The 25,047-nt window shown below is 31.2% G+C and overlaps 1 protein-coding gene across 17 annotated transcripts in view; it reads left to right on the plus strand.

Annotated features, from left to right (window-relative positions):
* The window catches only part of LOC100113919 (RNA binding protein fox-1 homolog 1-like), a 371,748-nt gene extending 347,284 nt beyond the window's left edge, over window positions 1-24,464 (plus strand). For all 17 annotated transcript variants that reach the window (XM_032601587.1, XM_031925312.2, XM_031925321.2 and 14 more), the window contains one exon: window positions 21,819-24,464. In XM_032601587.1, the coding sequence (XP_032457478.1) occupies window positions 21,819-21,863 (45 nt within the window). In that variant the 3' untranslated portion in view covers window positions 21,864-24,464. The remainder of the gene's footprint in view (window positions 1-21,818) is intronic.
* Window positions 24,465-25,047: the final 583 nt, after the last annotated feature.

Here is a 25,047-nt window from a genome sequence, read left to right on the forward strand (position 1 = left end):
TATTATAAAACTGGAAGAGACCAAAAAATAATAGATGACCGCGGAAAAGAAATAAAGGACGCTAAAAGGAGGCTTGAGAAGAAAATCCGTGAAAACAAAGAACGGTGTCTTAAGGAATTACAGGACGAGGTCAAACCGAACCATTGGGTCGACCGTATAAAATAGTAATGAAAAGATTAGAAAGAAAGCTGGATGGCATTCCCAATATTGCATTAATGCATGACATTCAAGCCCACCCAGAGATCTTCGTAGACTTGTGCAATTCATATCTAGAAGAGAAAATATTCCCCACATACTGGAAGAAACAGAGACTTGTGCTTCTGCCAAAAGAAAAAAAGCCACCCCAGGAGTCCACATCATACAGACCGCTCTGCATGTTGGATACCCCGGACAAGATCCTGGAACACATTATCTGCGTCAGAATGGATCATTTTATAGAAGAAAAAGGTGGATTAGTGATATATAAGAATGATTATGTTCGGCTACTTAAAGGACGGAATCCTATTTTATTACACTGAGGAGGGTACCAAGACCTATGAAGTTACAGAAGGCGTCACCCAAGGGTCAGTACTTGGCCTACCGACTTTGAACATCATGTACGATGGGGTACTAAGACTGGAATTACCCAAAGGAGCAGCAGTGATAGGCTTTGCTGACGATATTACAGTAGTAGTGGTAGCGAAGCACAAAGAAGTAAAGGACATAGCTGAGAAGTCTATCCATATAATACACAAATGGCTAGCAGAGGCAGGCCTAGAATTGGCCAGCCACGAAACTGAAACTATTCTTATTTCTAATAGAAAAAAGAAAGAGAGAAAAACCCTGAGGGTGGGTGGACATGAGATTGTATCTCAAACGATCATCAAGTATCTGGGCCTCACCATCGATGCAAGACAGGACACATTGCCTTATACTAACAATAGTGAAATGGATGCAAAGAGAACATAGAAAACTCAATTACTACCTCACACAGTTTTTGACGGAGCACGCATTATTTCGGGCATACCTACAAAGATTTAAAATAGAGGATTGTCCAAACTGCCCACTCTGTTTGGACGCTAACGAAGATGCGGAGCATGTTTTCTGAGACTGTTCGCGATACCAAATGAAGCGTAAAGAACTCGAGTGTTATCTCCAGAGCAGGGTGACACCTGAGTCAATGATGACAGTTATGTCGACGTCGAAGGATGGTTTGTACGCAGTATTAGTTATTTTTAATATATTTCCTCTTTTTAAAATAGCATTTATTATTGTTATTATTAAATATATAAGACAAAAATCAAAGCTAAATTTTTACTTGTCCAGATTTTTAGGTTGTTAAACAATAATTAATTCTCTTCGTGTATTTTACTCAATGAAAACTGGGTAAAATTGGCTTGTAATTTAGGTTACACATTTTTTACTGATACATAATTATTCGACACTTATTATTATATCGAATAGCGAAACAGGGTCTATGATAAAAATGTATCTGTATTTTAACTACAGCAGACAATGTCATGAATGTATGATCTGTGTTAGAATTGCAGAAAGAACAAAATTATAAATCGTGAAAAATTCCCTAAAAAATCTAGAAAGTGCAAAATTTCATCTTTACCAATAAATATTGCAAAATCACATCTTGAATGGCGAAAAATGGTCTACCATACAATGCTCTAAAGTTACAACTAGTATGCCAAAAAAAAAATTTCACTTCTAGTAGACAATGTCTAGGTATCAAAATCTTCCCCGCATGCCGGACATGGTCTGGATACACCGCAATAAATATACAACAAATATACTAAAAAAAATTTTCACTTCCATTAGACGATGTCCAGGTGTCAAAATCACCTCCCGGGTGGCGAGACATGGTTTATGATATAACGCACTAAGTATGTAACAAATATTTAAATAAAAAAATTTCACTTTCAGTAGACGATGTGCAAGTGTCAAAATCACCTCCATGGCCAGACATGGTTTATGATACAATGCACTATAAGTATACAACAAATGTACCAAAAAAATTTGTTAACTACAGCAGACAATGTGCAGATATCATGGTGTATATTACAACACACTAAGTATACGATGGATATACTAAAAAAAATGTTACTTCCTGTAGACGATGTCTAGGCGTCAAAATCACCTCCCGGATGGCGAGACATGGTGTATAATACAACGCACTAAGTATACAACAAATACACCAACAAAAATTTCTACTTTCTGTAGACGATGTCTAGGTGTCAAAATCACCTCCCGGATGGCAAAACATAGTCTATGATACAACGCACTAAGTATACAACAAATGTACAAAAAAAAAAAAAAAATTTCACTTCCTGTCGATGATGTCCAGGTTTCAGGGATGATCCTGAGGTTAACCCATTATAGTTATTGTAAATGATATATGGTTCTACCTTTTAATTACACCAAGTTTAACTATCAAGAAACCTCGTTTATAATCATAAGTTTATTATTAGCGTTCAAATTCCAGGAAGACAAAAATTCCAAGAAGTCCCAAAAAATTCCCTGATAAATCCGGAAAGTGCTATACTTCATCTTTACATTAAAGTATTGCAATATTGGTGCACTGAACAAAGAAAAAAATAAGACGGTAGAAATATTCTTAGATATTAGGACTTATGTGACAGTTAAACAAATTTTAATTAGAATTGGAGGATTTTGAATAAATTGAACTTGAAATGACGTTTTGGATAGAAATTTAAACAAATTAATATTATGTAGATGTAGATGTTGTTCAAATATACAGTATTGTCTTGTCTTAAAACTGTGGGAATATGATCCCGAAGTGTTCCAAGGATCTCATGAATGATTTCAGGATTTTTTTATAAATATTCTTCGAGTTACAAAGGGTCAAGTCGTAGGTGAACCAAGCGTAATTTGCATTTTCAAAAGGTGAAAGGTAAATGTCAACTAAAACAGAACGGCTTTCGTCAAAATGGCTTAACATTTTTACAGAAAGTAGATATTATCTATTTTCTATTATCATAATTTCTTTAAAACTCTCGACTATTTAGTTTAAAAAAAAATAGTTTTTAAAAAATCGAAAAATGGACATAAAATGACTATTAAATAACCATAAAATGGTCATACAATGGTTAGAATCTTGAAATAAAATGTGCTGAAGTTCAAAATCAGTAAATATATATGCATGTCCAATTTTATTACAATCGGTCGCTTGGTTCCAGAATTATGACGGTATACGTAACACACACACACACACACACACACACACACACAAAGCCATTTGTACGGACATTTTCTACCTCATAAAACCATAAATGTTCTCAAAACATTCTGAGCTTTAGATAAGGAGTTATAAAAATTAACAAAAATAATGTTCAGTCATACAGGGTATACAGGGTAACAGACAAAAAATTTGAATCCTTATATCTTTTAAACTAAACAGTTTTATAAGCTGCAAAAAGAACCTAGCCGAGGTGATCAAAAGATCGATATTTTCCCAAAATTTTAACTCAATTATAGTACATTGTGCAACAAGGGGAGAAAATAAGCTATGTCAAGCCTGGGTGAGGTGTTCAGCACGAGTCGGAGTCGAGGGCGCCGAAGGCTTTTTCTAAAACATACACTTTATTTTTCGACCATATTTTGGATACTTTTAATAAATTTGATTAAAAAGAAATTTAATGCCTGAAAAAATTAACTTTCAACAAAAGTAAAAGGTTAGGCGAGTTTAATTTATTCTGCATTACAGTGAATGTCAATAATACTATGTAACATAATAATTTCGATTGCAACAAAATTACAGATCTAAAAAGAACTAAGGACAATCAAATAAAGTAAATTATAGTTATAACACTCGGTTAATACTTTCCTGCCGTGTCATAACCAGGGCCAGAAGGGCCCTGTTTATTGTAAATTAACGTCGGGCGTGCAGAAGGCACGGCTCGGCCGACTGAGATCATGCACGTGTTTTTACACGAGCCCGCGGAGGCGGCGTAGGTCGGGTCGTAGGAAATAACACACGAGAAGTTTAGATAAGGAAATGTATATTCAATTGTAACTATACACGGAGGTGCAAACGCCGCACACTTCGACGAACGATAAAGAGAGACGAGAGATATTACCCTGTCGACGTGAGAGAGTGAGAGTGCAGGTACTTACAACTCAGTAGTGGCAGTAGTACTTGACGCAACGGACGTGGTCCAGTCTCGGACGTGGGGATGTAACAGTTCGGACGGGCGTCGCAGCAACTCGTCGGTAACGCACGGACGAATATCGTTCGCTCTCGGGATGCTCGCAGGACTCACAACAAATCCGCGTATATAGTAGCGCGAGCTACTCGTGTGGATAGCACAGCGAGACTAGCTCTAGTCGCGGTTCTCCCGGCTGTCGGCACATCGTTGTCATATCTCGCCAACGCTGTGCGGCCAGGCGGCAACCGCGCTACCTATGCTCTCACTCTCTCTGTCTCTATCTTGCCTCGTTTCTCGTTCTCGCTAGTTTCGGCGCTCGTTGGCAGGTTGCTGAAACAATAATCTTATTACAATTAGTACATGATTAGCCGTTAGACATTTGACGTGCACTTGGCCGTCGCATAGTATATTAAATAATATAAGTTATACGATATTATAATTATATTACAATATTATTTAATTGATAATATAACAAGCACAAAACTGTTGGGATGAATTAAGGGAGTAATAATATATATATATGTATGTATGTATTTATTTATTAGGGTGTATCAAAAATTTAAACTGTTAAGAAAACAACTTTAATAGCAAAAAAAGTTAGTATTTGATAAAAAAAGGTCGTAAGTTCAAGGGTGGCGCGTAAGATTAAAATTTTCCTGTCTGTATAGAGCGATTAATTTTGCTGATTTACTGTACGCAAAAAATACGTTTTTATAACACGTGCATAAAAACGACCATTTTCGGCGCCTATAATAAAGTGGACCGAAAATAGGGTTTTCCGAGCGTCAGACAAAATGTTGAGTACGAGTCCCTACGGTCATAATACATGTATACATTAATTCATTTTCGCTCCCTATTAGATAGAACCGAGCCTACAATGATTTGAGAATCGTAAAAGAGGAGCGAAAATGGTTGTTTTCGTCGCTACGACCATTTTCGCTCTTAATTTTTTTTTTCATCTCCTTACTAAAGCTTCAAATCATTAAAAATTTTCCGAAATTTTCCAATATAATAGGTATAAAGCGTTGTAGTTTTTTAAAATAAATTATTGAGCTCGGGGAGCGTGGTGCAACGCTATAAAGTCAGGAGTCTGTTCACAGGATCTTGCAAATCGAAATCCTGGGCCCCCTAACCCATTAACGCCGAGGTGATTCGAATTTTTACTAACTTTTTAACGTGTTTATTTATTATGTTATCGGACGAAAAAAATAATGCAATACCTCTATCCCTACGGGAAATTTGATGCTGATTCAGAATTTGAGCTCAAAATTTCGATTAGACACCGAGGAAAAAAAATATGGCCGATTTAAACGTGAAAAACGTGAAAATTTTCGAAAACAATTTTTTCGCATTTTTTTTTCATAATGATACCGGAAAGGTATCAACTTTTTACTATGATCAGAGGTGATTATGGCACTCAAACATTAAGAGGAATTTTTTTCAGAAAAATTCATCGACGCGTTTTTTTGCAATGGCGGCGTGAATGACAAAATTTTATAGAAATCTATTGTTTTCTTGAAAACTATAAACTTTAGAAAAAAATTTCTAAGAACAAAAATGTCTTAAAATTAGTCAAAGAACACTCAAATTTTTTCAGAATTTTTGGAGACAATTTTTGATTTTCGAAAATTTCAAAAAATCCAATTTTTCAAAACACCTAAAAAAATTTTGAAAAAATTTGAGATTGTTCCTTGACTACTTCCTTGCTGATTCTGTGCATATACATTGTTTTTTTTGCTACTCTTAGCATTACCCAGAGACAACGGCGTGGACGTGGTAGAACTTTGTCTCTTTGGGGTGCTTTTTTTCGTGAGTCCCCTTGCCTGTCACGTTTCAGGGTGCTTTTTTTCGTGAGTCCCCTTGCCTCTCACTTTAATATTTCTTTTATCAGTGCTTTTTTGCCCAACAATTATTGCATACATATAGATTGCATTTGTTACAATAGATCCTTGTTCTTATTGGACATTTTTCATTTGAACATTTTTTTAATTTGTCCCTATTACATCGTGTATGAAATGTTTTACTTGTTTGACCTTTTTGAATATAATATTTAGCAATCGAAATAGTTAACTCTTTTATTCAAACTTTTTTCTTTCCATCACGTGTAGCATTGAAAATTACGTGGGCATTTGTAATGGATGCCCGTATAAATCTTATAAAAACGATCCATGTCCATTTTTTGGAACGTATACTTGGAAGTACATTATTGCAGTGCCCATCATGCACGTCAACACCGCCCATAAATTTGTTGTACAAATGAAAAGCTTGCGGAAAAGGTATATCAGTTTTGGATCGAGCCTCTGAACTATATCTTCTCGAAGTTGATAGAGGACTTACACCTGCAGCAGTTGAAGCTATTGAAACGGGCTGTTTTACAATATAAGTACCTCGTGGAGCTTTTTTTTCAAGTATATTCTTTTCTTTGACTCGATTGTCTCTGATAGTGCCAGTGCATTTCAAACATAATTTTTGCAAGTGTAAAATCAAATCCATATTTGTAAAAAAATTATCAAAGTACAAATGAAATGCAGGTATTTTATTATAATTTATTAGCCGAAAAAAAGGTTCTAATAAATGCAATACTACACGAGTACCTAAAGCACATTTTGCTAATTTGTTTCCGGTTTGGGAATTTTTACCGCAATATAGATCTAAATTCAGTAGATAGCCGTCTGAAGTGTATAAACCCCAAAATTTCAAACCAAACCTTATTGGTTTCCCTCGAATAAATTGTTTCAATACAGTTTTTGCATAAGACTTGGCCATCATTTCATCAATAGACATAGAAGTTTTCCATATTCCGAACTTTAGGAGGTTGTTTTGGAAAAGTTTCAACATCGAACGAACCCGCCACCCTCTATCGTTTGGATCCTTGTCTTTAGCTTTTGAATATTTTATTTTAGACTTGATTTCTTCAAACTTATCGCGAGTCATTGCAGAAGAAACAATTTCACTAGATAAGAATGGATCAGATGACCAATAATCTCTCTGAGACTTTCTTTTATTGAATGAACTGAAAATAACTATACCTATAAAAGTGTCAAGATCTTGTAATTTCAGATCATAATTATTCTCTTTAGACGAATCAATTATATATTGTTTCATTACGGCGGAAAAAAAGGTTTCAAACATTTGGAAAGGCTCGCACGCCTGTATATTCTTTTTTGCAGCTTCAGATAATAATACTGTTTCTTCACAAGTATTTGGATATGACTTCTCGCCATCGATCCAAATGAATACGTGATTTTTTTCAAGTTTATCTAAGTTTTCAGAATAAGTAGCACAAGTTTTTTTGTAAGTAATATTTGGTATTGTCAATTCATGTTCAGAATCTGAATCAGATATCGAATCACAATCGGAATCAGAATCATCGGAGCCTGAATTGTCTGCATTCGGAATCAATATGTTTTCGTCGGAATCACTATCCGAATAATCTGATTCATACTCTGCATGCGATGAAGCAGAAGATTTTGAACGTTTTCGTGACATAAAAAATGTATTGAAAAAGTGAACACCAATGTTTTTATTATATGCTTTACTTATAATTCATGTACAAATTGTATAGAACATATGTGTATATGCACAAGTGAAAGGATGTACGAGTTTGTTCGTGAATTTTGTAGTGGTAGATAGAAACAAAATTTTATGTAGGACGTGACATGTAGGTGGCGATACAACTCACCATATGACTCGAGGGATTAGCGTCTGATCAGTATTCAATATATCGAAAAGTACAATTCAAGAAAAAGTTTTTTCTCTAAATTTGTAGACTTTACGAAAAAATTTTTAAGAACAAAGAAGTCTTAAAATTAGTCAAGGAATACTCTCAAATTTTTTCAAAAATTTTTTAGGTAATTTTGAAAAATTGGATTTTTTGACATTTTCGAAAATCAAAAATTGTCTCCAAAAATACTGAAAAAATTTGAGAGTGTTCTTTGACTAATTTTAAGACATTTTTGTTCTTAGACATTTTTTTCTAAAGTTTATATTTTTCAAGAAAACAATAGATTAAGATTTTTATAAAATTTTTTCATTCTCGCCGCCATTTTCAACAAACGCGTCGATGAATTTGTCTGAAAAAAATTCCTATTTATGTTTGAGTGCCATGATCACCTCTGATCATAGTAAAAAGTTGATACCTTTGCGGTATCATTGTGAAAAAAAAATGCGAAAAAATTTTTTTTTTCGAAAATTTTCACGTTCTTCACGTTTAAATCGGCCATACTTTTTTTCTCGGTGTCTAATCGAAATTTTGAGCTCAGATTCTGAAAGAGCATCAAATTTCGCGTAGAAATAGAAGTATTGCATTTTTTTTTGGTCCGATAACATAATAAATAAACACGTCGAAAAGTTAGTAAAAATTCTGATCACCTCGGCGTTAATGGGTTAATTTATCTCGGTGGTTAACTACTCGAAATCGAGTGTAAAGACTGTACATGGCAACTGAGTCACCAACTTCTAAATTAATTGACATAGTTACCTACGTAATGAAAGTCTACATACCATTTTAGTTTCAGGTTAAAACTCAATCATCTATTAAAGATGGAGCCAAAAATTTCTATACTTTTATACAGAATACAAGATAATTGCCACAAAGATACCTTAATATAATTGAACCAGTGATTGAGCGAAATGCTTATTTCGCTCACCCGGAAAATATACTTCTTAGTATGTTATTTGATGATTATTAGTTCAGAAAATCCTTGATGCAAGAAAACGAGAAACAAATAATACTGTACGCCGTTTTCGACCTCCTTCTATGCGATTAAGTGTATCAAGTTATGTCTATATGATGGACTGGAACAGCGAAATTATTACTTCTCCGCCAGCATTATCACACATATCATCAAGTAATTTAAATGAATCAAACAATTTATCAAAGTTAGACTTCTCAAGACTTCCAAACTACACTCAAGCTGTTGAAAGAATGGTAAAAGTTGTAACAGAAGCATCTTTCGGTTCGCAATACAATAAAAGACTTTTGAAGTGTATTTCTGTAATCCAAAGAATAAATTATTTAATGAATTAATAAAAACACTTACTTAAACATTATTACAGATGAAGAGCATTTTCTTATTTAGTTAACCTTTAAAAAAGTTTCTGACAAAGATTAGAAAATAAGTAGCTCGTTATAAAATCAAATGAAAATAAGTTAGGTACGCATATTTGGAAACTTTAAATGAATAAGGTAAGTAAAATTTTTGTCTGTACAATTTAAGCTGTATCTTAATCAGAAGAAGGTACAGTGCACCAAAACAGTAGACGAATACAATTATCGAATGGAGATCTGAAAGCATTTGTGTTTTATTTAAATTTAAATCATGGACATTTAAAAAGTGAGGGGGTCAGAGCGCCGCACGGTGTAATAAAAAATTTTTTTGTATTAATACAATATCACGATTGAGTGAACGGAATTGGATGAAATTTGGTTAGAGTATAGTTTGAGTTATGTGGAATAAGAAAAAAATATTGCGAAGGCCCACAATAGTTTTCGGGGGCCCCAAAATTCAAGGAAAAAAGGTCCATTTTGCGATTTTAGCGATAAAATCTTTGCCTTTTTCAATATTTATAATATTTTTTGGAAAGAAACTATGCGACTTACAAATTTTTGTCTACTGAACTCGAATCTATCAAAAAAAGTTGTCTTAGCTTTTTCAGTTTTCAAGAGAATCCACTTAAATATGATGAATCGTGTATTTTTGGTGAACAAATAATCATATGAAGTATTACAAATAGTAATAGCGTTTACAGAAGAAACAGTGATGTGACCAAGGAAGTGGGAATCAGGTTCCAGTACTAATGAGTAGTGATCTTTCGTCACAACTTTTCGATAAAATTTGTTGCCTTTTTTTTCTTGATCAAGCGTTTTATCTCGTCGACCATCAAAGTAAAAGCCTATAACCGAGATTCCATCTGCCACTTTATATTGTGTTAAAACAGTCTTTTCAACTCTTTTTGTTACTAGCATTATCTTAGATTTATCAATTGCTTGCGATATATAATTTTTTTCAACCATTTTGTAATCCATAAGTGCTGATGTAGCTATCGCTGCCGTAGCTCTTACTGAAACATTATATCTTTGTCTTGTTAATTATACTGTTCGTAAGATTTATTCTATTTTGAATTGTTCTAGATAGTTTCAGACACGGTAATGTTTGCGTACAAAAACTACGGGCTGAATCATCAATGCTATTCACATTATCACTTTCTTGAATATAGCTTTCGTCAGATAAGATCGTATTAATAGGAGATCGGAGTCTGCTTCTTTTCCTCACTTCTATGTTTAAAGAATTTTGATTAATTCGTAGACTATCAATACTCATGTGTCTTGCATTTCTTGGGTCAAATAAAAATAGCTGCACTTCGACAGGTACTTTCATATTTGAAGGACATGAACACTTATCAACTGTTTAACATTTACAAGCAGATATAACAAAAAGTGTATTATGAGTATGATCTTTGAACTTAAGGACTCTCTTTTTCATGTGTTTGCTACTGTTAGCTGTTCTCATATTCGATTTCATATCTACATACTTTTTATTATATGTTGTTAACATTTGTAATACGCGTTGATAAGTGACTGTTGGAAATGCTACCTTTTTATACAAATCTAGTAAATTATTTATAACTATTTTCGAAATCTTTAGAAAAGAAGGTTCTATATTGCAATTTGTTTCTTTTTTAATCTCAAGTCTGTGATATAAGTAATTCTTTATAACGTCCTCATAAGATGTTAATAAATCTCCAAATCGCATTGGTTCTCCAAATAACTGACATCATATACTTTGTTGTGAAAAATTCAATATATTTGTAATTTTCTAATTTAAAATATCGTTCGTAAATACTAATCAAACTTGATTATACTACAGTACATCTATTTTAGAGAGCTGAAAAGTAATTAAATATAAAGTACTTACAATTTATTTATTACCTGTATAAGCTGAATATTTTAGATGTTTTATTTGCAAAATTCTAAAAATTGTTTTAAGCTATTTTTCTGACTTGCATAAAATATATTAGATTCACTGCTTTTTTCTGTTACTTTATGATTTTTTAAATATAATTTTGTAATTTTTAATTCATATATTGTAACGGGTTTTCAAGAACTAAATTGCAAACAAAATAAATCGACGAGGGGGATTAGACCCGACGTCCCCGAGATCTTAAGGCGCGTGCACGACCACTAACAAGGAAAGGTACCCAACCCGAACTCACCGATTTTGATGATTTTCATATATGTTGTAGAACATAAAAAAATAAGAGACACGTATTTTTTTTATCAGCTAATTTTCACTTTTAAGGGGTAAAAACCTCCCCTAAAGTTAACCCCCAAAAAGCGTTTTTTTTAAATATCTCGGCTTAAAATTAATATTTTTCAATGAAACAAATTGGAGGTTATTTCTTACAAAAAGAGCAAGTATTTCATGGTGATTTGAAGAGTAAGGGTAGCATCCCCTATTTTTTAGGGGTTGAAAACATATATTTTTTGGCATAATTTTATAATAAAAATGTTTAAACCGACTAAAAAAAATTGGAAAAAATGTTTAAACATCCTTAATAACAAAATTTAGTTGACGTCTTTCGGTGTTTTCATAAATATTATCCCTAAGGGGGTAAACCACCCCTAACACAAAATAACTGTAAATATGTAATTCAATACATAATATTTCGTAGAAAGTTTGTATATAGAGGTTTTCGAGGTCGCTGATTACAAATCTGTTATCAGATTTTGAAAATTCAAAATGGCGGATCCAATATGGCGGACGGAAATATCGAAAAAAAATTTTATATAATAAAAAAGTTTTAAACGACTAAAAAATTTGGAAAAAATTTGTAAACATCTATAATAAACAAATTAAGTTTTTCGGTTTTTTCATAGATACTTCCCCTTAGGGGGGTAAACCACCCCTAACACAAAATAACTATAAGTATACTTCAATCCATAATATTTTGTAGAAGGTTTGTATATAGGGGTTTTCGAGATCGCTCTTTACAAATCTGATATCAGATTTTAAAAATACAAAATGGCGAAACCAATGTGGTGGACGAAAATGTCGAAAAAAAATTTTAACTTTCAAAAAAACTTGTTTACAAATGTGTGATCTTTGTAGCCTGTACATGTGAACTAAAGAGCCTTAAACCCTAAACCCCTAAAGAACAAATAGGCTAAATGGTTGTGCTTTTTAACCAAACCACCTCAAATTCCTAAATTTGTAAACAAGAAAATTCTGTGTGTGAAGCAGTTTTATAATTTCCGTAGAAATTGTTATCAGAATGTTATTGAAATTCCTTTATTGTAAATTCAACTTATAATGTATTTTTGTTTATAATATTAGAGTATAATAATAATCTACAATCTTTTATCTTTTGCCATAGTGCATTTTTTGTATTGAGCATAAAATATATTATTTTACGATGTAATAATGGTAGTCCTCATAAAAGTGTTTAAAGCACAATGCTTTTTTGCACCAACCACATCGTACAATTGCAATGTTTGTGCACCCTTCTATTTCACAATGTGTTGCACAAGACTTTCCAAAACTGAAATCTATAGGATTATCAAATTTATCTGGTTTTTCATTGACGTAACCGCTTTTATACCAGGAATATTTAAACAAATCTATATATCTCGGTGAAGACAGTTGGTTGTGAACCAATGATTGAAGTTTAATTATATTATTTCTCACATGTAAATTCATATCATGATCCATTAACATTACATTATCAGAAAATGTTCGGACAAAGTTTTTCCAAATACGGAATCCATAGACATCAAGTGGTTGTATTTTTCCTGTGGTTCCAGTTGGAATTTTTTTTATGTTAATAATTTTATTTTGTGGCATTGTTTCTTCTATAACTTTGTCACAATGACCACTCCAAGAATCAAGTAATAGTATTGAGTGATGGCCTACATAGGGATAAAATATTTTTTCCAACCAGATTTTGAAGTGATCTGCAATTAAACGACTTACTAATTAACTGATCAACGATATTACAATGTAAAAATTGTTATTAGTTCCCTTACTTGTTGTTAATTTTCCAGATTTGGATGCTTCCACGTACACGTTTTCTGGTCTAAATATGTTTTGTTCTACAATAGGGCCAAACTTGCCACTTGGTTCCTTTAAAACAAGAAATAGCGGTGACAACAGTTGTCCAGTAGCTGATATTAGTGGCTGTATAGTATAACTATGCGTTGTTGCTGAAATTGACTGTACCAGACATTGCACTTGCTTTTCTCCTTCTACTGCTAATGTTCTTCCAGAATGCATTTCTAGCTGAAATCCGCTCTGATCTGTATTATACAAATTTTCGAGTCCAATCCTTGGTATACACGCTTTAACGTCATCGATAAATGCTTCAGCTTTAGCCGTAAGTTCTGCACTACTTTCTAGTGTTTTTCTTGTTATGAACTTATTTATTTTCCTAGAAACTATTCGGTGTGCTTGCTTAAATTTGAGTAACCAATGTTTAGAAGCTTTGAATCTAATATCATCAAAACCAATTTCTTTTTTAGCTTGTAAGGCCCATCGAATTATATCTTCATAATGGATAATTGAACCACTGTCGAGAGCTGCTTGAAAATTATCCAGGGTATACTGACAAATTTGTGCTACTTTTTCTCTATACGTGCCACCTTTATTAATTGAATGAGCCCAACGACGTAGCTGACTAATAGATGATACTTTTTTGAATCTGTTTTGCACTGTTTTGAGACTTAAATTTTGCTTCGTTTTGCTACTTCTCCAAAATTCTACAGCTCTTTTTTTGTATTCAAAATCTAGTTCTTCATTATCTGCTGTACATTGATTTGTTGGTGCTATATCCGGATCAGGAAAATGATGTTGCACTTCATCTTCAATTATTTCCACATTATGGTCTTTATACTCTTCTTGAAAATCCAAAGAGTCATCAGTAATCATTTCTACATCGTTGAAATCATGTGTTGCATCTATTAAAATTTCTTTTATTTTTTCGGCCAACTCTGTTTCGTGATAATTCGTGACACTATCTAGTATGTTTAACGCTTGAAAGTATGCTAATAATAAGTTTAGAACGTTTAACGGATTAATTTTCATTTTTCAATTTAAAATGAAAACAAGCGGTAAAATTTATACAAGCTGTGTTTTTGCATGTAAGGCACGACTGCTACATTTCTACCAGAATAAAACGAGTGAATGTAAATTGAATCAAATCATTAATTTATGCATTGGAGAAGAATTCTCGTTCCACTTTGTGATGTTCGGAAAACTCTATTTTTGGTTTTATTCAACTTTTATTCACTTTGAAATTGAATAATGTAAATCTATATAAAATCACTAAAGAAAATTTTCTACAACTGTATGATACCACTGACAAACAAAAAGACGTACTATTCGTACTTTCCGGCATCGAACTAGAATACCCACAAAACTCACTCACTGCCTAAAAAATAACACAGGCAGCTGAGGTAAACACTCGATGAAAACAATCTAAAAAAAGAACATACTGATTCGCACATATTGTCAAGAACTTTTATGAGTGAAAGACATTTATCTGTGGAATTATCATTGAATGTACGATAACATTCATTAAACTAATGAATGCATATAAAATTCCCTTTCAATAACAACGTGTTCTTTAATTGCAAATGAAGTTCGAGTATTAATATTCTTTTATGTATTTTTACCAATAACAAAAATTATCATAGTAATATAATAATAATAATAATAAGAAGAAGAATAAGCATAATTGCAATAGCAATAATAACAGTAATACTGATAATAGCAATGATAATGAAAAATAATAATAATAATTAGAATAATATTTATTATTAAATTTAGATTTTTTGATAAATTCATTAAATCGTAGCAAATAGTATTATTATGGAATTCCAGACTGTAAATATTTTACTATAGATAGAATAATCATTACTTCGAGAATTCATCTAAAAAACTTTCGGCTTACGAAATAATTGTAACAATGAAAAACTCCCAAGTTTGACAACATTAAATTTTATTACAAAACGCAAAAGAGTTTGATAAACTAATTTTATTAACCTATGTTTTTTCATTTGCAAAAAAGTGTGGACTTTTTGAATTTATAAAATTATATAATTATGCAATTTATGAAATTACTTTTGAAATTATGCTAATTTATAAAAGCAGAAAAATAAATAATCTTTGATTGAAACATAAAACGAGACGTTATTTGTTACATACAAAATGATAGAATCAAATATCGGTAATATGTCTATACTCGTGTCTACGGTAAAGCATAGGCCTTCGGCTTGTCTGGAGGTTAGGGGTTTGGAGTCGTTTGGTTAAAAAGCACAACCATTTAGCCTATTTGTTCTTTAGGGGTTTAGGGTTTAAGGCTCTTTAGTTCACATGTACAGGCTACAAAGATCACACATTTGTAAACAAGTTTTTTTGAAAGTTAAAATTTTTTTTCGACATTTTCGTCCACCACATTGGTTTCGCCATTTTGTATTTTTAAAATCTGATATCAGATTTGTAAAGAGCGATCTCGAAAACCCCTATATACAAACCTTCTACAAAATATTATGGATTGAAGTATACTTATAGTTATTTTGTGTTAGGGGTGGTTTACCCCCCTAAGGGGAAGTATCTATGAAAAAACCGAAAAACTTAATTTGTTTATTATAGATGTTTACAAATTTTTTCCAAATTTTTTAGTCGTTTAAAACTTTTTTATTATATAAAATTTTTTTTCGATATTTCCGTCCGCCATATTGGATCCGCCATTTTGAATTTTCAAAATCTGATAACAGATTTGTAATCAGCGACCTCGAAAACCTCTATATACAAACTTTCTACGAAATATTATGTATTGAATTACATATTTACAGTTATTTTGTGTTAGGGGTGGTTTACCCCCTTAGGGATAATATTTATGAAAACACCGAAAGACGTCAACTAAATTTTGTTATTAAGGATGTTTAAACATTTTTTCCAATTTTTTTTAGTCGGTTTAAACATTTTTATTATAAAATTATGCCAAAAAATATATGTTTTCAACCCCTAAAAAAGAGGGGATGCTACCCTTACTCTTCAAATCACCATGAAATACTTGCTCTTTTTGTAAGAAATAACCTCCAATTTGTTTCATTGAAAAATATTAATTTTAAGCCGAGATATTTAAAAAAAACGCTTTTTGGGGGTTAACTTTAGGGGAGGTTTTTACCCCTTAAAAGTGAAAATTAGCCGATAAGAAAAAATACGTGTCTCTTATTTTTTTATGTTCTACAACATATATGAAAATCATCAAAATCGGTGAGTTCGGGTTGGGTACCTTTCCTTTAAGTCAACAATGCAGAACTCATTTACTCGTACCGACTAGCTGTTATATGGTCTATTTTGCCTGTCACAATATGTATTTCAATGCATGTTATGGTAAATTTTCCAAATTTGTAGGAAAGAAATAGTTCTTTGCAATATTTTTTACACGTTTCTAAGAAATGGTACATATTCAAATTTTACTACAATCTAAATACAAGTACAAAATAAAACAGTAAAAATAAAAATTAAAGCTGTGGATTTTTCTGCCAGGGTTTACATTACTTATTGTAACGAGGAACAACGTCCCTCGCCACGCCGGTAATCGAAGCAGGATAGAGAGTGACGAAATAGGGCGGCGTTGGCTCAAGTGGTAGCACGCGCGCCTAAAGGTCTCGGGAGCGCCGGATCGATTCTCGGTCCCGGCGTCTCCTTTTATGATTTTCTCCTCTCAATTCAAGTCTCACTCCGTTACATTATAAACATTAATAATGTTTCTTTATTTACTTTAGTTTACATTAAATGAAAATCAAGTATTAATTTTTAGTAACATTAAATATTGAAACAATCTACTGTAAGTATTCGTTTGTAATGAAGTTACTCTTGTTTTAATGATCTAAAATTGTGCAACGTATATTTTTATTCTTTTGTCAAAGCCAAGTGCGCAAGGAACTTTAGTAAGTAAGATGAATTTTACGGGTTTAAAATAAATTATTTGCTACATCTTATCTAATTTTTATCAAAAATAGCTCAAAATTTACAAAAGTATCACTTGTTTGGGATCAAATATGCGTACAAAATTAGAGAAATTGATAGTATTAAATAGATTTTTTTAAATTTGCTGGTACTCCACTAAGAAAAAATGTTATAAATATGAGGGATACTGATCACGAACAATTTTAAACTTATAATATATTGAAAATCTCTGACTTAGTTTCGTCAAAGTTGAAAAATTTATTTGTGGTCCGAGATGTCGTGATATTGAATTAAATTTTATTAATATTTGTCGAGTTTTGATAATTTTTTAATATGTTGTAAATTTGTTTATAAGTCTTTGAACTCATGTAAAAACTACTCAAATTACGTATTACATTTGAAAAAGAATTCATTTTTGAATTGATAAAAAATTATACTTTTTTCTCAAACAAACTTAATGTTGTTGAGAATATTCAATCTATATAAATTTTTTTTTGCGGTATGTAGGCTTTCCCACTTCTTAAGTCCTTGAACGGGCAAGCGTATGCGCAGTAAACATTAAACGCTACAAGTGTACATTTTTTTTCTTCTTTTCCTTCTTATTCTTTTTTATAATGTAACGGACAGAAAAGAGACGGAGTCGAAAAGGAAGAAAACAGTAGACGACGGGACTCGAACTCGCGGACCCGATAGCCAGAGGCCTGTGCTCTAATCACGGAGCTAACGTCTACGATGCATTCGCAGCGGTGCATCGTAGTACGGCTTAGCAGACTCTTATCGCTGACTCGTCTCACAAGCTCGCGTTGCAGTCATGTGCGTCTGTGACAATGATTAAAGGCTTTATCCAACTGCCTGAACGGTAGAAATGACATAAGCCTAACCTTTAAACATTTTCAATATTGCCACCCCATCGTTTGAACCTCACCCCAGAATTGGCACCGAACACAGAGGGTGTCTGTTTGGGTAGACGTCCCCGTTGCTACTTCAAGATTTAATTGTAATCAAAATGTTCTTAAGTGAACCTGCTTTTTAAAATTAGGCTTAAAATGAAATTGTTTCACTAGAAAAGCGGAGAAATATTAATTTTAGTTAGTCTTGATCGATAAAAAATGAGTGGGGAAAAAGACTTCAAAATAGCAATAAAGGTCGAAAAAAATGAAAACAGAAAGTTCCCTGGTAGAATCGGTAACCCATTTAATGGACAGTTCTTGGAATGGAATCTAAGAACTAGGTAGTTTTCTTTGCCATTTCTTAGGCAGAATGTAACGCTTTTTCTCCAACTTAATGGGCAGTTCTTGGATTCAATCTGCTTACCTTGTTCTTAAGTACACACTGCCCATTATATATAACTATAGTTGTTAAGTCGAGTAACACAGCTGGGTTACACGTGTTTATCACAGTTTAAGGTTAGAATTGGAAAATGGTATCTAGCAGGCTTGAATTCGAGTTTTTAGTTTAAAGGAAAGTATAGAATAATTTTTTGCATCAGAAAAAAATGTGTCTGACCGGAGACTTGAACCCACACCCTGCACGAGGCCAAATAAGTACGGCCGTGCGCCTTAGCCGACTGAGCCACGCAGACTTTGTTCCACACAAGCCCTACGAGCTTCGCCGTATGTTTGAATTATTAAAATTATTCAGCTTACGCCTAAATAATAATTTTGTATTTTATATCCGAAAAATTAGTTAATTTATTGATATTTTCATGAAATATAATTCTCAGTCATAAAAAATGCCCAAGATATCGCTACTTTTAGGAAATTAATTTAAAATACATTTTAAATGTCCAGTTGTTTCACATTTTACTTAGCCAGTCTTTGCTTTTACGGACATTTTAAATGGGTGATTTTCTACTAGGGTTTGAATACTCGAAATTCATGCAGATAAACTTCTATGCACAAGCAGCGTCTTATCTACCACCATTTGTCGGACAGATCGTGAACCTTTTACGTTGGTTTTATAGAAAAAAACCAGACAGAAATGAGATCTTGATTTTAGAAAACAGCAAAAAACGCGATTTTCACCAAAATAGCCAATTTTCAGCTCTTGCGATTTTTTTTTTTATTCATGATCGATTTTAACCAATTTTTCTCTAGACTGGTATATTTTTTTAAATCAAACCCATCTACTGTTGTTGTTGTTCAAAAATATTGAGAATTAAAATTTCTGTACAAGTGTCGAAAATGAAACACAATGTCAGTTTGAGGTTATGGTGCAGATTAGCAACGATAAATCCTGAATGTAACACGGTAGATCGAAAGCTTGCAAAAAACAAAGAAAAGTGTAGAATTTGAGTTAAAAATATCAAAAATTAAAATTTTGGCTAACACGCGAAGATGGCGTGACCTTTTTTAAACATATTTTTTGCATACAGTAAATTAGCTAAATTGATCGCTCTATCCCGACAGGAAAATTTTAATCTTACGTGCCCTCCTTGAACGTACAACCTTTTTTATCAAATACTAACTTCTTTTTGCTATCTAAGTTGTTTTCTTAACAGTTTAAATTTTTGATACACCCTAATATATATATATATATTAGGGTGTATCAAAAATTTTGAAAAAATTAATATATATATATATATATATATATATATATATATATATATATATATATATAACCATATAATTCTCTATTTCTTTCAACTATATGTAAAACAATTTATGTGCAATAAGACGACATTCCGATCGACATTTTGCTTAAAAAATATGTAAAAAAAGAAGTATAACATTTTTTACGGGATAAATTTCCGCACACATATACCGCAAAGAAACATGATAAAAATATATAAATTCACAAGTATCAGGGGATTTATACAGAAATGATCTAGTATGATATTTTACATTTTTTCAACCAACGTTTTGCTACAAAAATATATAGAAAAAAGAAAAAATATAAATTTTTCTACAATAGAATAGAGGATTATAAAGTATTGCACATATATACCGCAAAGAAACAATAAAAATATTTATATTTAAGAAAGTATTGATGTTTTACGCGTCTCTGGACATTTTTTCAATCAATAATTTGCTGAAAAATTGTAAAAAAAAATAGAAGTAATGTTGAATTTTGTACAGTAAGATGAAGCGTCTATATTTTTTGTCCATATATACCTTAAAGAAGCATGATAAAAATTAGGAATGCTTCAAGCAATTCATTTTCTTTGCCACAGGCTTTAAATATGAATGTTAACCATTTTAGCACAAATGTATGGATATCTTTATTTTTAGCCAAAGATACAGGGTTTCTGCCTTTTTGGGACCCATACAGGAACTTTTGCACTATAAAAAGGTATCTCCATGAATTTTTTGGTGGTCGTAGTCCGGATCGAACTCTTACTTTCACCAATATTAAGGTTTAAATGGCTTATAAGATAGGTATAACACACACACACACATATATATATATATATATATATATATATATATATATATATATATATATATATATATATATATATATATATATATATATATATATATATATATATATATATATATATATATATATATATATATATATATATATATATGTATATATATATATATATATATATATATATATATATATATATATATATATATGTGTGTATATATGACTTTAAGGGTATTTTTATGGAAAGCTGAGGAAATTTTACAAAAAAAATATATCCATGTCTATAGTGAAAAATGCTTCCCTGAGGAGCTATGAATTAATTAATTTGTGCTGAAAACCCAAAAATTGCCAAATTTAACATCTTTGGCTCCCTACCATTTTGGTAAAAAGTAATTTAAAAATCTAAAAAAATTCAGGTGCATTGGGTTTCTGGAACATATTTACCGTGGGTTGAAAAAGAAAAAAATTTTTGATCTTCGATTTGACAGAAAACCACCCATATATATATATATATATATATATATATATATATATATATATATATATTGAATGCGTTATTTGGAAAAATTGTTGAATTTTTTAGTTTTAAGTATTTTTATTTTTTTCTTTTGTAATGCCAGCTTGTATACAGGTAACACTGTTTACCTTTTTACATTGAGAAATGCTCTGTACATTTTTATTTCTGGTAATAAATTGAATCGAATTGTTAGGCAACCGTTCTATTGCCATGTTCGTCATCGTATAAACGATATTGTCAAATGACAATAACGATAAATACAAATGGAGATTGGAATCGTATCCTACTATAACCGATTACATATCACTGTACATTAAGCAGCATTGTAAGTGAGTATTTTAAGATTTTGAGAGATGATTTCGTTTGATTTTGAAAGATGTTTTCTCAATATGTTCTTTAAATATCTTTAAGATTCAGTTTTAAATATTGAAAATCATCTGTCTTTTCTATCACCTGTCGGTAGACACGCGAACTATAATTGTACATTTTTACACACCTAAAACTGAAGTTTGTACTATGGCTAACGTGTGGGTTGGAAGTAGCGAAGCAAGCAGGGCCCCCCCCCCTGTCCCCACTTCCCCCCTAGTACATGAAAACATAAACATACGCACGCATGCACGCACATACACGCACACGCATATATATATATATATATATATATATATATATATATATATATATATATATATATATATATATATATATATATATTTCTATTGTCATGCAACTGCATTGACAGCTATCAAGCGTGCTACATTTCCATGAATCTAATCTTATTAAAAATATTTTATGTTTCAGGCTACTGTGTATAGAGGTGGTTACAATAGGTTTACACCGTATTAAGGATGAATCAGTTTTATCAAGTCGACGATGTCCACCTAAAAACTTTTTAATGTTATTCAACATAATTTCAAATCAAGAAAGATTAAGCCACCGATCAATATTGATTAGTTTCTTCAAAGTGCTTCAGAGTTTAGATATATCTCTGACCAAGGAAAGCGACTATAATTTATTTTTTCTTTCTCATAAGAATTCAACCATGACAATGCTACATACCGTCTATAATAAAGTTCAATGTTTCTGCTCTAGTAAGACATTATATATTGTTCTTCATTTGTTGCCATATTTTTATAAATAATAATAGGGTAGTAATGATATACTTCAAAATAATATACTAAAAAACAGGCGTGATTAGAAATTTTTCGTGTTCTACTTGGCCTACTTATAGTTCAGAAGTAACCGTTATTATGTTTTACAATTTGAGATTGCATTTTTAATTAAAATTTGAATTTGTAGCTTTATAAAACATTTAGAAATTGTCATTTATTAATTATAAATTAAAGCACATGTAAAAATATGTAAAGCAGTTTTTAGATCAAAATAACTTCATAAAGAACAGAAAAGCTACTCAGATTTCAGTTTTTTAATATGTTATTTAATTCTTGAATACATTTGCTCCAATTCATTTCAACTATATTTTAAAATTATCTATTAATTTAGTGAGATTTTCACCACCGCGTGTACTATTAAAGACTATCTAAATTATTAATGTATAAAAAAGTTAAAAAAAAACTTGTTCACATCCATATTTATCGTCAATCTTTTCTAGATCTTACGTTTTAATCATACATTTTAATCATACATTATTATCATTAAAATGAAAGTTGTATCGATTTGTAAATAGATATTATTCAAACAAGTAAATTTTTTCATTTTGCAGGAGAATCGGAATATTAATGAATAATTAAAGCTGGACAGAATTTCATATTTTTTATATTTATGCTGCTTTATTGAATGATTATTATTGATTTTTTAACTGTTCTTTAGTGAAAATAAATTTTCTGGCCATGTGCGTTATAATGTTTCAAACATTTTTAAAATAAGTTCTAAGATTAAAAAATTTTTATTCATACTTTAGAATACATTAGAAAGCGGTTATTAAATTATTGGCTGCTACATTGTCCAGTACATCATTACTACGATAGTTTTATAAATAATGTTTATGTAACAAGTGTGTGATTCTAACGCACATTGTATAGATTTATCAGTCTTACGTACGTAAAATTACAGAATTATATAGAACAGCTTATTAGTTCTCTATAGATTACTTAAGTCAAAAACAAATGTTTTATTTAATTGTGATATAATTGACACAATGTCTTCTGAATATGAAGCACAAACATTTTCTAATCCAGTTATTCGCCGGAAGATATTAAACTACAAACAGTAGTTTTATAAAGTATATAAAACAAATAATACTATGATTATTTACATGAATGATAATTTATGTAAAACAGAACATGCGTTAATTGAATACATGTGAATGTTATATGCCATTATATTTACTCTTCTTTATGATATATCTTAAACATATTTTTTATGATTTGCAACCATCTCATGAAAAGTCTATTATATTTTCCAAAATTTTGTATTATTATTTAGAACAATAGATTTTATTAGAGCATTTAATAATCGATTAATTAAATATAGCATGTCAAAACAATTATTGAAATATATTGGCAAACATAAAGCTTTCAAAGTTATACACATTTTTTATAAATAGATCATAAAATACGCTTCATGTGCAGATGCATATTTTTCAAAAATGTAAGAAAATAAATCAAACGAAATATGAAATAAATAATAAACATAGTGTTGCCAAGATCGCTTAGGTATTGCATATTTGTTTTAATGTACATGAGATGAAATAATGATGTTCTGTTTAGGTATATAATTTAATTAACAAAGTTAAGAGTAATTAAAAAGAAATATGTTCGAATAAAAAAAAAGAGAATCGTATAATACTCAACTTTTTAAGTTTTTTCAACGCTACTGTCGAACTCAAGCATTAATATTTATGTATACTGTATCATTATTTATAGCACAGTTTGGCTAAAATCCGCTGTTAAGTCACGCCTATCTGTGACTAAAGTAGTCCTTTTTGGCACCGTGTTTATCACACTCGTCACGCTCGTGCGCTAACCTCACGGTGCAAATAAAGACTACTTTAGTCACGAATAGGCGAGACTTGCGGATTTTAGCAGTCTGTGCTATAAAATTTTATAAGATACTCTTGACTTAAACGCTAAGCGCCGTGTAAACAAGATCTATTTAAGCCACACGGATCGTAAAGTACTATTTAGGCTTAGAAATTATCAAAAAGTAAAAACACTGACTATCCATGTTATGCAAATAGCTAAATATGATATAAATACGTACATCACTTATGTAAAACAGTCTTACAGTTTAATTTAAATTAATATCTCTAAGTTTAATTAAAAAATAAACAATACTCTTTTTTTATAATACTCAACTTCGTTATACTGGGTGCCGATACGATCGATAATTGTAAATATTCTAGACTCAAGCACAAATCGTAAATATAAGTAAAACTGAATTAATTTGTATTAACAACATTGTTAAATAAGAGGTTTTCTTTCAATACGTTGTTCTTTTAGTAATATCATTATATGCAAAGCTTTTTTTATACAAGAATTTTTCGCTATTTTTAGATGTGTAAACATAAAATCCTGCAAATACTCAAACCCTCAGAGACACTGTACGCATATTCATGCACACACACACATACACTTACTCGCATATATTGCATATGCATATATGCATACATACACTATTTGAACAACGCAAAGAAGCTGTGTGAGCTTTAACTTGATAGCAAATATAACAATCAGTTTGAATTAGTGTAAGTCACTAACACCTTCGTATATTTTGTGTAAAAAATTAGTTTCCTCTTAAGTTGTAAAGTGAATATGTCTAGTTATTGAATATAAAATGAACGCTTTTTATTTAAAACTGGTTCGAAACTATCTTCAACCAAAACGTTTAATTGTTCAATTGCTTTCAAATAGCGTCATAAATAAACATTTTTATAAAAATATTATTTAAAGTAAATAAAACTTCGTAATAACATACAAATTAAAAAAATACTTCTTATTTATTTATATTAATACTACGAAGTACAAGTGCGCCTCGCGCACTCTTTATCGTGTTATCAATTAAATCATTC

Source organism: Nasonia vitripennis, assembly GCF_009193385.2.
Source record: "Nasonia vitripennis strain AsymCx chromosome 2 unlocalized genomic scaffold, Nvit_psr_1.1 chr2_random0009, whole genome shotgun sequence".
Taxonomy (NCBI): Eukaryota; Metazoa; Arthropoda; class Insecta; order Hymenoptera; family Pteromalidae; genus Nasonia; species Nasonia vitripennis.